The sequence below is a fragment of the Quercus robur genome, chromosome 8 (genome assembly GCF_932294415.1).
Source record: "Quercus robur chromosome 8, dhQueRobu3.1, whole genome shotgun sequence".
Lineage (NCBI taxonomy): Eukaryota > Viridiplantae > Streptophyta > Magnoliopsida > Fagales > Fagaceae > Quercus > Quercus robur.
Genome location: NC_065541.1, coordinates 13,231,828 through 13,246,269, shown reverse-complemented (window position 1 = coordinate 13,246,269; position 14,442 = coordinate 13,231,828). Strand labels below are relative to the sequence as shown.

General features: G+C 34.0%; 1 protein-coding gene across 3 annotated transcripts; it reads left to right on the top strand.

Annotated features, from left to right (window-relative positions):
- Positions 1-543: 543 nt before the first annotated feature.
- On the top strand, positions 544-12,558 carry LOC126694669 (F-box/FBD/LRR-repeat protein At4g26340-like). Of its 3 annotated transcripts, XM_050391046.1 has the most exons (4): positions 544-1,722; positions 1,837-1,989; positions 2,599-2,691; positions 12,227-12,558. In XM_050391046.1, exons 1-4 carry the CDS (start codon positions 676-678, stop codon positions 12,425-12,427), a joined length of 1,494 nt encoding a protein of 497 aa, XP_050247003.1. In that variant the 5' UTR covers positions 544-675; the 3' UTR covers positions 12,428-12,558. The 3 variants fall into 3 exon arrangements, with proteins under 3 accessions (XP_050247003.1, XP_050247001.1, XP_050247002.1); XM_050391044.1 differs by lacking the exon at positions 2,599-2,691 and having other exon boundaries at positions 545-1,722; positions 12,134-12,558; XM_050391045.1 differs by lacking the exons at positions 544-1,722; positions 1,837-1,989; positions 2,599-2,691 and adding exons at positions 10,096-11,257; positions 11,372-11,524 and having other exon boundaries at positions 12,134-12,557.
- Positions 12,559-14,442: the final 1,884 nt, after the last annotated feature.

Here is a 14,442-nt window from a genome sequence, read left to right as displayed (position 1 = left end):
AAAAAGTGGTATTTCCCTAATTATTTCCGAAACAGTGCTCTGTTGCTAAATATTTCAAAAATTAATGCTAATGGGCCATTTTGGCCTTTTTTCTTTCAACCTAACCTGATCGGCCCATTATCTAATCAATTGCCCAAAAAAAAAAAAAAAAAAAAAAAAAAAAAGAAGAAGAAAGAAGTAATGTTGGGATAAATTTATCAAAAAGTGGTAAAACCACTTGCATCTATAATCAGCGGAAATCACTCAATATCAAATATCAATATCACCTTATCAAAAAAAAAAAAAAAATCAATATCAACCTTTGACGAAATTAAGATCACGTCATTTGTCGTCACTTGTCTATTATTCCACTAAAAAACTTTTATTTGTTTAAAATTGTTGAGTCAGTAATTAATTTATATTTAAAAAAATTTTCTAACTAACAATTTTAAGTAAATAAAAGATTTTTAGTGAAATGATGAACCACAGCACTTGTCCACGAGGTAAACTTATAAGAGATCTCAAAAGTCTAAACCAAACCCTAAAAGCAAATTGCCGCCCTTCATTACCCTCAAAAATTTCGAAATCCCGGGAATTAATTTTGAAACCTATTTATTCTCATCTTCTGAAGCGCAGTAAGTATTTTGATAGTTTCGATTGGGAATTCCAGACTTTGTGCTCCACAACAAAATCTGAATGGCCAAATCCAAATCAACCTCAAAAAGACGCAAGAAACCAATACTGAAACTGAAACGCAAGAAACCAATAGCGGTGGACAGGATCAGCGATTTACCCGACTCTCTCCTCTCCCATATCCTCTCCTTTCTCACAACCAAAGACGCCGTTGTCACCAGCATTTTATCGAGCAGGTGGAAGATTCTCTGGACTCTCGTCCCAAATCTCGACTTCGACGACTACGAAGTTGGATTTCTCAGGATCTCATCTTCTTTGCCTTCGTACCCCACTTGGCAAAGACCCTCTCCGCTGCCTCTTTTGAAACGGTACCGTTTTACATTCGCGCATATCGTGTCTAGGGTCTGGTCTCTTCGCAATGCCAATCCCAATCCCCCAAAAGAGTTTCGCCTCCGCTGGCAAAACGATTGTGACCCGATTCACGTTGATACGTGGCTTCGCACCGCGATTACGCGCGGCTTCGAAGCGCTTGATCTCGACATTTATCTTCCCCTTCCTGACCATTTCATCTTGCCCTTTACTCTCTTCAATCATTGCAAAACTTTAGCTGTTTTGAAATTGGGTGGCAGCATTGTTCTCGATCCTCCATCATCTTCAGCCATGGGGTTCCCGAGTCTCAAGGTTTTGCATCTACACTTAGTGGAATATGCAAACCCGGACTCTTTCTCCAGGCTCCTTAGTTGCTGCCCTGTCCTTCAGGATTTGTCTGTAGAAATATTGGGGAACGAAGACGGTGAAAACAATTTTAAAATCATTGTGCCAACGCTGAAAAGATTACAAGTTTGTATCCATATTCCGAACTACAAACTTGAGATAAACGCCCCATCTCTCGAGTACCTTTATTTCATAGGTAATATAGGCAAGTACGTTTCGTTGGATAACCTGTCCAACTTAGATGAAGCAGTTCTCGAGACCTCGGATTCGTATGTAAGTGTTCGTTGTTTAACTGAATTATTTGATGGGTTTCAAGAATATGGAAAGAGGGTATGGGCCTTCCTCAGAGCTCTCTATAATGTTAAATCACTACATTTGGACTCATCTACCACAGAGGTAAAAACATGTTTTTCATGCTCTATTATTAAATGGCTAAGCACTTGTTCTTGGACAAGTTGTAATATTGTTGTTGTTGGGAGTCGGACTTGTGATTATTATGTTGTTTTGCAGTGCCTTTGCAATGCAATTGATTTTGATGATCCTCCCATGTTTCATAAATTGGCTCGCTTGAACTTTGAGTACGGTCATCATTGTCTAATGGAGAATGTGCTACCACTCTTGCTTCATCAGGCTCCTAAACTTGCGGTACTTATCTTTGATAAGGTATGTTAATTTCACATACCAGTTGCCCGTAGGTTTTACTTGCTGGAAACAAGTCCAAAGGGCTCTTCCTTAGAAAGGTTTCTTAGTTATCACAAGAATATATGCATTTGTCTTCCCTCAACATTTTGCTCCTATGAAAAGTTACATTGATGAATTTGATCAAGCATATGTGAACAAGTAAACAAGGGTTATTCATATAAGGATTGCTAAATGTTAGGGACTAGGCTAGTTGAATATAAAACAAAAACATCATTACATTGATTAAATTTTGGATAATTTTTATGAATGCTTTTTCTTTCTTGCTAGCATTTAGATGTTTCAATCTTTATTATCACCTTTTTTCCCCTCCAGCTTACTTGGTCTTTCTGTTTAGGCAGTGACATGGGCTTTTATTGATAGAAACTTGTGATCATATGTGTGGATTAAACCATTGCAATGAGATTTTATTGTTCTTTTCTTTTCTCATGTTGGACACTTGGGCCCCTTTTATATAATTGTTCTTTTGATTCCATTCTTGAACTTCTCTTTGATTAGGTATGTTAATTTCACATCACGATACTTTTTTTTTACCCCTAAATCTCCTTAAATGAACCATTCCTTTGTTAGCAGAAATGGAGCAAGTGTTGTGGTGATGAAGAGAAAGACTGTTTCAGCCTTGAGAAGATGTTCTGTGAGGATATTCCTGAATGTCTGTCATCACACCTTAGAACTTTTCATTTTCAAGGATTTCACAGGATAAAGGATGAGCTAGAACTTATTAGACGTATCCTAAAGTGTGCAGGAGTCTTAAAGACAATGTCAGTCTCTTCCTATCCTCTAACTTCAAAAGGCAAGGTTTATGTTCTCAATGAATTATTGAAGTTCCCAAGGCTTTCTAGCACTTGTCGAATTGCATTTAACTGAAGGATGTTCTTTAATTAGTCTCTCTCTTGGTTAGTCCTTTTTCCAACTTACAATTCAAAGTGAAACGTTAGTTATTTTTTCCTTTGAATTTGAGCACACTCTATTTTGGGATTTGGAGAGAGAGATAGAAAGTGAGAGTTATTGTTGCAACTTTTCATGGATGTCACTTCATGTTTATTCTCTGTCTTCATTTTTGGATTTTTTCCCCCCTTAGAATTTGCTATTATTGAACTAGGATGAGACATCAACTCAACAATCAGTTGCATACTTGTCCCCACGATCAAAACACTGCATGTACACATTTGCAAAGGGCTTGTGTGAGAGACTCTTTAAAAATTAGGAGTTACCCGTTTATGTACTTGCAAATCTGGTCAAGTGAATCAAGAGTTTAGACCACAATCCACAATACCATATTAGGAAACTCATCAATTAACTAGCCCTAAAATTCTTATAGATGGTTTATAGAATCAATTTAGGTCTATAGAATCTGCCATTAACCTTTTATGCTATTATGTTTAATTGTTCTCTAAAATAGTAGCATGAATTTTATTTTATCTCACGCTGTTTTCCTTTTTCACCTAATGCTTTTAGTTGTTGATGCCTATAGATGTCTTGCGAGATGGAAAGCACCTTCATATGCATGCTCAAAAAAGTATAGTTATCACCATTAAACCTGGGATGAGATTCCTAGTATAACTGCCAATAAGTTATAGCTCAGCTGGCAACTCTCTCTTTTATTTTCCATGTCATGTTTTGTTGTGTTTTGAGGTGGTATTAGATGTAAGAGAAATTTAGAAAATTAGTTCTTGTTGGTCCTGTTCCTGATGTGGAACAATTGGCTCCTATACTTGGGTTTGGGGTCTCTACTCTTCCAATGACATACTTGGAGCGGCCTTTACGAGCTAAATTTAATGTTACGCTTAGGAGTATAGACAGTCATTTGGCTGTCATCCAAGTCATGTAAATTTTCAATTGCAGCTGTATTAGAAATAAATCTCCAGGTAAATTTTCATTTGCAGCTACATTGGAGTGCGTTAGAAATAAATCTCCTGCTGTGGATTAACATGGTTTAATTTGGAATCCCTCTTCAATTCCTAAACATTCTTGTATTAGCTAGCTTGCTGTGAAAATTAGATTGAGCACTACAGATAGACCTCTAAGTCGCATAGAGAGTAGGGATCATCTTTTCTTTGTCTCATAGAGAGTAGGGTGTTAGGCTATGTGGAGCCTAGTTGTGTTTGATCCAGATTATGATCCAATTTGATATGAAAGTGCTACGTCTTTTAATGAGAGATTTTCTGAGGCTCAATCCATGGAGCAAACCCAAGTTTTGGCCTGTTAACCTATTGTGAATCCTTTTTGTGGAAGTGAAAATATTGTGGTTTTCAAATTAGGGTTTGGTGTGTTCTTTTGAGAAAGAAAAAACTGTACCGCCACAACTTGTATTTTTTCCCTAAAAATAGTGAAATCATTGAAACTCCATGGACTTGGGGAAATTGCCGGACCATGTGAAAATCTTCTTGTGATTGTTTTCTTTGGCACATTTTTTTCTCTATTTTTGCATCTTACAAATCTCGAAAATGTGTATATTCCCTACATAGGGAGCACTAGAAATTAATAGATTGTGATTATTCTACATAAGTCGCATAGAGAATAGGGATCGTATTTTCTATTAATGCTCTTTCGCCCAAAGAATTTGGAGAAAGATGATGTGCATGTTTTTGGTTAAGAACCCAAAGTGTCAATAGGATGTTGTGATTGAATGGGTTACTAGAGAGTTGCAGAAAATCTCTCTCAAGGCTGTAATATGTAAACTGGGCATGGCTACTTCTGTTTATCATATTTGACTTCAAAGAAACGCTTGGGTATACAGAGGGCATGTTAGATCTGAAAATGCCATTGACACCTCCATCAAGTGTGATGTTAAAACTTGAATTGAATTTTGCAAGAAGGTGAAGTTGTCACTGCATAATGAAGTCTTATGTGCAAATCTCTTCTAATGTTTTCTAGAACTAAAGAGAGAGAGAGAGAGAGAGAGAGATATTTGTGTGGTGCTCAATTGCACTAGTTGTAGAACTTGTGTTCCTTTTTCTTTAGTAATGAATTTTGTTCTTATTCATGTAAAAAATACTTGTAGCAAGAGATATGCAAAATACTTTCAAGGGGTCAGTTCCGTTATTATTGTAGTTCTGGTAGACTCTTTGGTTATAGAGATTAATAAATAAACAACCCAACTATACGTAGTAAAAAAAAAAAAAAAGGCAAACTACGGCTAGTAAACTCTATAAAATCTTCTAGGCTTACATCGCAAACAGAGAAGAAACACCAATTAAATCCAAATGTTTTAGTTATTGCTTGATTTAAACCAGTTTCTCCCATTTTCTCATTAACCAAACAGATGTAATGCTCAGATAAGCTTCCTAAAAGAGTTATAGCTTATAGGATATTATCGATTAAAGAAAAAGGATGTTAAAGATTAAAGAAAACGTGATCAATTGTAAATAATTATATCACCAAAACAGGGGTAAGAGTTTTGCCTAGAATCATCATAGAATGATATATAATAATTCCTAATTTTTTGAGAAAGATGTAAATCCTAATTAAAATTTTAGTTTATAATTCTTTAGAAAAAAATCGTACTAATTAGCAATTTGATATGTCCAAATTTAATGAAATCTTTTAAAAATTAAAATTGATAATTCAAGTAAGAGAAAGATGTAATTCCTAATTAAAATTAAAATTTATAATTCTTTAGAAAAAAGCATACTAATTAGCAATTTGATATATCCAAATTTAATAAAATCTTTTAAAAATTGATAATTCAAGTAATACATGTGTAGGACATCTTAATAATTTGATTAAAAAAAAAAAGGTGAAGGAAAAGAGAAGAAGAAGAAGAAATTTAGGTAAAAATCAAATACGAAAACATGACTTGTTAAAACCAATCTATCATGAATTCTTATGGAAGATATATTACCGTGAAATTCATGTTTAACCATATTAAATAAAACCATAAGCATATAATTGTGAAAGATAAATGATATATTTACAATATTTTCACAACATTTTTACAACAAATTCTAAGTGACAGGTTATTACTAGTTACTATTGTTAGGGTAAAAAAGTAATCTTAGTGTTAAATTCAAATTTGAACTAATAATAACCAATCACCTATGATTTGTTGTAAAAATGTTATAAAAATGTTATGGATGTAGCATTTCTTAATTGTGAAAATCATGTTTAACCATATTTAATCATATCATAAGCATATAATTATATCAAAGTTAAGATTGTGCAATCTTTTCAAATGGTTTGAATTCATTAATTAAAAACCACATGTAGACAAAGAACCAACAGTAACACCAATGAAAATAGACATTAAAAAAAAAAAAAAAAACAAAAACGAAGGAAGAATGCATACTTGATACCTCCATCACTCTAAAATGAACATACATATTGGTAGAGTTCCATTTGATATAGAATTTAAATCCTATTGAAATTAAGATTTCTAATTAACATGTTTTGTTGCCATCTCATGAAAAAATGGAATGAAAGAAAAGGGTAATATGAAAAAAAGAAAAAAAAACGTGTATGAAGGTAATAAGGAAATAAAATAGACTTATATATATATATATATATATAGTCCCATTTGATATAGAATTTAAATCTGGTTGAAATTAGGAATTCTAATTAGCATTTATGTTGCCAATGCCATCCCATAAATAAAAGGATCATATTTCTGGAGTAAAGTTATTTGATAGTTTGGAATTGGCGAAAATGCTATTTTCATTCCTACACTTTTACCCCATTCCCATTTTGGTACCTACTTTTTTTATACCGCTTTTAGTCCCTAAAATAAATAAATAAAACCGTTCCATTTTGGTCCCTATTGTCATCTCACTAACGGAAAATAGCCTACGTGGCAAATGGAGTGCATGTTGGCACACAGAATGCTGACGCGGCTATTAAAATAATATTAAAAATGTCACATCAACAACCAATTAAAAAAAATTAAAATCTAAAAAATACATCAATTTAGATCTGTCTTCATCTTCAACAAGAACACTAAAGACCACAAACCTAGATTTTAAATATAAGAACACATGTTCAGATTTTCTAGCATTTACTTACCCTTTCTTGTCAACCAAACACAAACATAAACACAAATCAATCTCCAACAAGAACACAAATACAAACCCAATAGCAACTCTTTCTTGTCAACCACACACACACACACTCCAGCAAGAACACAAACACAAACCCAATAGCAACTCTTTCTTGTCAACCAAACACACACACACACCCAAAAATCAGAAAGAATACAAACACAAACACAAACCCATCAATCCATCTTTAGCAACAACCCAACAATCCATCTTCAACAAGATTTTCTTATTCTTTGAAACCAAACACAAAATCACAACGATCCGAAACTCAACTCAAACCAACGATCCGAAATCTCAAAACCCACCACATCCACATCCACAAGCTTTAATCCTTCACCAATCTTCAAACCAATCACAACCATTTGATCTTCTACTTTTGTTTCACCAGGAGGAACCCAGGCTGAAGCTACTTAAGCTTTAATCCTTCACTGTTGACCACCACAACCATGAACTGCAGTGGGTCCTTTTTGGATTTGATTTATGGGTTTCAAATCCAAACACCATACAACAATGGCCGAGGGTTTAGATCAATCAAGAGAGAGAGAGAGAGAGAGGGGCTTTGAATTTGGTTTTGCTTTGAATCGAGTGAGAGAGTGTGAGGCTCTTCAATATAATATTTGTTTTGTTTATTTTTTTCCATTTGGGTCTGTCCAGAGCTTGAAGAACAAGAATTCAAGTTTTGTTTTGAGTTCTTCGTATTCTTCCCAAAAAAGAGGAATTTTTTTTTTTTTTTTTTGAGTTCAAAATCCATGATCTTAATTCATGTGATTTTTTTGTTTTTAATTCTTTTTTTAGTTTAGTTAAAATTGATAAATTACTTTTAAAAAATTTTATATGCTGACGTGGCAATTTTAAATGTGAAATGAAATTTTTTATTATTATTTTAATTGCTACGTCAACATTTTGTGTACCAACGTGCACTCCGTTTGCCATATAGGCTATTTTCTGTTTGTGAAATGACGGTAAAGACCAAAATGGAACAGTTTTTTATTTATTTATTTATTTTAGGGACTAAAAATAGTAAAAAAATTTTATAAACTAATCTCCTACGAAGCTACACACCAAATAATATCCATCTATCTATCTATAAAATTCCAATTTAGATATAACTTTACATAACTATTGCATGGTCACATATCCAAGTTAAAGTAAGGCTCTGTTTGGTTCTAAAAAGTGATGTATTCACTTTTTATCTTCTCTTTCTTTTATTCAAAATCTAAATTTAAATATAAAAAGAACCAATTTTTACATGTGAGGGTATTTGATAAGTTATTTTGAATACATATTTTTTGGTATAAAATTCATTATATACGGTTTGAAATTGTTATAAAATTCATTATATAAGGTTTGACATTCATTTTCTATGAAAATAAAAACGCTAAAAAGGTGTTTTCATTTTTTGTATTCAAATCTAATTTTTAGGATACTGAAAATGAAAATTGAGTACAAGTTCATAAACCAAACAAGTTTTTTTTTTTTTTTTGGTGGGCCCCATTGAAAACTAAAATGAAAACAAAAAACACAACTTTTTTCAACTAGCCAAACATGCCTTAAGTTTCTTTTATAATATATATATATATATATATATATTTATTTATTTATTTTTTAATTCTTTTTGTTTAAATTTATGCTTCAACTATGATATTCAATTCTCAAATGAAATTAACCTTAGTTTAGTTAGGATTATTCATCAACTTCTATATTTAATATGTCAAGTTAGTCTTAATTTAATTACTATTAAATAATTTTATTTGATTAATGTTTAAATATAAAAGGCCCCCACATAGATTTTTCGTCTTAAGTTTCAAATTATGTTAGGCCGGCCTGACTAAGATACTATGATTGTATTAAACTCAGCTTACTAAGTATATTTTTTTTCTAGTAGTCTATCTACTATGAACCAAAAAGAAAAAGATTATCAAAAAATAAAAATAAATAAATAAATAGATTTGACAGTAAAAAAAAAAGTTATGAATTCTTTGATTCTTTCCTAAAAAAATAGATTATTATTTTTTTATTATAAAAAAGTGATATTTCCTTATAAAAAATAATAAAATAAAGTGCTAATACAGGCTCATAGGTAACCTATTAGGCCCAACCCAAAAGCTCATCATGCTAAAGATAAAGGGTCTGTTTGGAAAACGCATACACAGGATTCAACGGAAACACTGAATCCAAACCCACACAAAATGAGCATCACATATAGAGCGGATCAAAAGCTAACGTTTTTTCTTTCAACCTAACCTGACCGGCCCATTAACTAATCAATTGCCCAAAAAAAAAAAAGGGGGGGGGGTTAATGTTGGGATAAATTTATCAAAAAGTGGTAAAACCACTTGCATCTATCATCAGCGGAAATCACTCAGTATCAAATATCAATATCACCTGTTTACCCCAAAAAAAAAAATCAATATCACCTTATAAAAAAAAAAAAAAATCAATATCATATTTTGAAAAAATTATAGAGTGGACCACGTTACTTGTCCATCATTTTACTAAAAAAGTTTTATTTGTTTAAAATTGTTGAGTCAATAATTAATTTATGTTTTAAAAAAATTTCTAACTAATAATTTTAAACAAGCGAAAATTTTTTAGTAAAATAATATAATATATCACTTATCCACTATATAGTGTAACTTAGTGTTAGTTTGGATACGCGTTTTGTTTGTTGCGTTTTAGTTGCTGCGTTTTGCCTTCTTTTCTTTTTTTTTTTTTTTTTTTTGGGAGCACGCGTTTTACCCCAACGCGGTTACTGTTCATGTACTGTACATGAACAGTAGCCGCAACTTTTGACCCGTTTTGCGTGAACAGTACATCCGTGCACTGTTTACGGACCCACAAATTTCATTTTTTATCAATTTTTTTATTAAATATGGGTCCCACAATACTATTTACACATTTAAAAATTATTTTGTTACAGTATTTTCAGTTTTCAGTTTTCAATTTCAGCAAAATAAGTTCTCGGACCCTTGAGACGTCAAAAGTCCAAACCAAACCCTAAAAGCAAATTGCCGCCCTTCATTACCCTCAAAAATTTCGAAATCCCGGGAATTAATTTTGAAACCTATTTATTCTCATCTTCTGAAGCGCAGTAAGTATTTTGATAGTTTCGATTGGGAATTCCAGACTTTGTGCTCCACAACAAAATCTGAATGGCCAAATCCAAATCAACCTCAAAAAGACGCAAGAAACCAATACTGAAACTGAAACGCAAGAAACCAATAGCGGTGGACAGGATCAGCGATTTACCCGACTCTCTCCTCTCCCATATCCTCTCCTTTCTCACAACCAAAGACGCCGTTGTCACCAGCATTTTATCGAGCAGGTGGAAGATTCTCTGGACTCTCGTCCCAAATCTCGACTTCGACGACTACGAAGTTGGATTTCTCAGGATCTCATCTTCTTTGCCTTCGTACCCCACTTGGCAAAGACCCTCTCCGCTGCCTCTTTTGAAACGGTACCGTTTTACATTCGCGCATATCGTGTCTAGGGTCTGGTCTCTTCGCAATGCCAATCCCAATCCCCCAAAAGAGTTTCGCCTCCGCTGGCAAAACGATTGTGACCCGATTCACGTTGATACGTGGCTTCGCACCGCGATTACGCGCGGCTTCGAAGCGCTTGATCTCGACATTTATCTTCCCCTTCCTGACCATTTCATCTTGCCCTTTACTCTCTTCAATCATTGCAAAACTTTAGCTGTTTTGAAATTGGGTGGCAGCATTGTTCTCGATCCTCCATCATCTTCAGCCATGGGGTTCCCGAGTCTCAAGGTTTTGCATCTACACTTAGTGGAATATGCAAACCCGGACTCTTTCTCCAGGCTCCTTAGTTGCTGCCCTGTCCTTCAGGATTTGTCTGTAGAAATATTGGGGAACGAAGACGGTGAAAACAATTTTAAAATCATTGTGCCAACGCTGAAAAGATTACAATTTTGTATCCATATTCCGAACTACAAACTTGAGATAAACGCCCCATGTCTCGAGTACCTTTATTTCATAGGTAATATAGGCAAGTACGTTTCGTTGGATAACCTGTCCAACTTAGATGAAGCAGTTCTCGAGACCTCGGATTCGTATGTAAGTGTTCGTTGTTTAACTGAATTATTTGATGGGTTTCAAGAATATGGAAAGAGGGTATGGGCCTTCCTCAGAGCTCTATATAATGTTAAATCACTACATTTGGACTCATCTACCACAGAGGTAAAAACATGTTTTTCATGCTCTATTATTAAATGGCTAAGCACTTGTTCTTGGACAAGTTGTAATATTGTTGTTGTTGGGAGTCGGACTTGTGATTATTATGTTGTTTTGCAGTGCCTTTGCAATGCAATTGATTTTGATGATCCTCCCATGTTTCATAAATTGGCTCGCTTGAACTTTGAGTACGGTCATCATTGTCTAATGGAGAATGTGCTACCACTCTTGCTTCATCAGGCTCCTAAACTTGCGGTACTTATCTTTGATAAGGTATGTTAATTTCACATACCAGTTGCCTGTAGGTTTTACTTGCTGGAAGCAAGTCCAAAGGGCTCTTCTTTAGAAAGGTTTCTTAGTTATCACAAGAATATATGCATTTGTCTTCCCTCAACATTTTGCTCCTATGAAAAGTTACATTGATGAATTTGATCGAGCATATGTGAACAAGTAAACTAGGGTTATTCATATAAGGATTGCTAAATGTTAGGGACTAGGCTAGTTGAATATAAAACAAAAACATCATTACATTGATTAAATTTCGGATAATTTTTATGAATGCTTTTTCTTTCTTGCTAGCATTTAGATGTTTCAATCTTTATTATCACCTTTTTTCCCCTCCAGCTTACTTGGTCTTTCCATTTAGGCAGTGACATAGGCTTTTATTGATAGAAACTTGTTATCATATGTGTGGATTAAACCATTGCAATGAGATTTTATTGTTCTTTTCTTTTCTCATGTTGGACACTTGGACCCCTTTTATATAATTGTTCTTTTGATTCCATTCTTGTACTTATCTTTGATAAGGTATGTTAATTTCACATCACGATACTTTTTTTTTACCCCTAAACCTCCTTAAATGAACCATTCCTTTGTTAGCAGAAATGGAGCAAGTGTTGTGGTGATGAAGAGAAAGACTGTTTCAGTCTTGAGAAGATGTTCTGTGAGGATATTCCTGAATGTCTGTCATCGCACCTTAGAACTTTTCATTTTCAAGGATTTCATAGGATAAAGGATGAGCTAGAACTTATTAGACGTATCCTAAAGTGCGCAGGAGTCTTAAAGACAATGTCAGTCTCTTCCTATCCTCTAACTTCAGAAGGCAAGGTTTATGTTCTCAATGAATTATTGAAGTTCCCAAGGCTTTCTAGCGCTTGTCGAATTGCATTTAACTGAAGGATGTTCTTTAATTAGTCTCTCTCTTGGTTAGTCCTTTTTCCAACTTACAATTCAAAGTGAAACGTTGTTTTTTTTCCTTTGTATAATTAGATCCTTGATTAATCAAGTGCTATTGGTCTTTTGAATTTGAGCACACTCTATTTTGGGATTTGGAGAGAGAGATAGAAAGAGAGAGTTATTGCTGCAACTTTTCATGGATGTCACTTCATGTTTATTCTGTCTTCATTTTTGGATTTTTTTTTTTTTTTCCTTAGAATTTGCTATTATTGAACTAAGATGAGACATCAACGCAACAATCAGTTGCATACTTGTCCCCACGATCAAAACACTGCATGTACACATTTGAAAAGGGCTTGTGTGAGAGACTCTTTAAAAATTAGGAGTTGCCCGTTTATGTACTTGCAAATCTGGTCAAGTGAATCAAGAGTTTATACCACAATCCACAATACCATATTAGGAAACTCATCAATTAACTAGCCCTAAAATTCTTATAGATGGTTTATAGAATCAATTTAGGTCTATAGAATCTGCAATTAACTTTTTATGCTATTATGTTTAATTGTTCTCTAAAATAGTAGCATGAATTTTATTTTATCTCACGCTGTTTTCCTTTTTCACCTAATGCTTTTAGTTGTTGGTGCCTATAGATGTCCTGCGAGATGGAAAACACCTTCATATGCATGCTCAAAAAAAGTATAGCTATCACCATTAAATCTGAGATGAGATTCCTAGTATAACTGCCAATAAGTTATAGCTCAGCTGGCAACTCTCTCATTTATTTTCCATGTCATGTTTTGTTGTGTTTTGAGGTGGTATTAGATGTAAGAGAAATTTAGAAAATTAGTTCTTGTTGGTCCTGTTCCTGATGTGGAACAATTGGCCCTTATGCTTGGGTTTAGGGTCTCTACTCTTCCAATGACATACTTGGGGCGGCCTTTACGAGCTAAACTCAATATTACGCTTAGGAGTATAGATAGTCATTTGGCTGTCATCCAAGTCATGTAAATTTTCAAATGCAGCCGCATTAGAAATAAATCTCCAGGTAAATTTTCATTTGCAGCTACATTGGAGTGCATTAGAAATAAATCTCCTGCTGTGGATTAACATGGTTTAATTTGGATTCCCTCTTCAATTCCTAAGCATTCTTGTATTAGCTAGCTTGCTGTGAAAATTAGATTGAGCACTACAAATAGACCTCTAAGTCGAATAAAGAGTAGGGATCATATTTTCTATGTCTCATAGAGAGTAGGGTGTTGGGCTATGTGGAGTTTAGTTGTGTTTGATCCGGATTATGACCCAATCCGATATGAAAGTGCTACAATTTTTAATAGGAGATTTTTTGAGGCTTAATCCATAGAGCAGAGTCTTGGGCCGACAGGTCCAAGTTTTGGCCCGTTTTTAACTCATTGTGAATCCTTTGTGTGAGAGTGAAAATACTGTGGTTTTCAGATTAGGGTTTGGTGTGTTCTTTTGAGAAAGAAAAAACTGTACTATCGCAATTTGTATTTTTTTTCCTGAAAATAATGAAATCATTGAAACTTCATGGACTTATGCAAATTGCCGAACCATGTGAAAATCTTCTTGTGATTGTTTTTTTTGGCACATATTTTTTTCTCTATTTTTTGCATCTTACAAATCTGGAAATTGTGTATATTCCCTATATAGGGAGCACTAGAAATTAATATATTGTGATTATGCTACATAAGTCGCATAGAGAATAGGGATCATATTTTCTATGAATGCTCTTTCGCCCAAAGAATTTGGAGAAAGATGATGTGCATGTTTTTGGTTAAGAACCCAAAGTGTCAATAGGATGTTGTGATTGAATGGGTTACTAGAGAGTTGCAGAAAATCTCTCTCGAGGCTGTAATATGTAAACTGGGCATGGCTACTTCTGTTTATCATATTTGACTTCAAAGAAAAGCTTGGGTATACAGAGGGCATGTTAGATCTGAAAATGCCATTGACACGTCCATCAAGTGTGATGCTAAAACTTGAATTGAATTTTGCAA

Bases quoted from the DNA above. Each gene is read 5' to 3' on its own strand.
- LOC126694669 (XM_050391046.1), top strand. From the start codon at position 676: ATGGCCAAATCCAAATCAACCTCAAAAAGACGCAAGAAACCAATACTG. The intron at 1,990-2,598 runs GTATGTTAATTT...CTTTGTTAGCAG, and splicing joins CGGTACTTATCTTTGATAAG to AAATGGAGCAAGTGTTGTGG. The intron at 2,692-12,226 runs CTTAGAACTTTT...CTGTCATCGCAC, and splicing joins CTGAATGTCTGTCATCACAC to CTTAGAACTTTTCATTTTCA.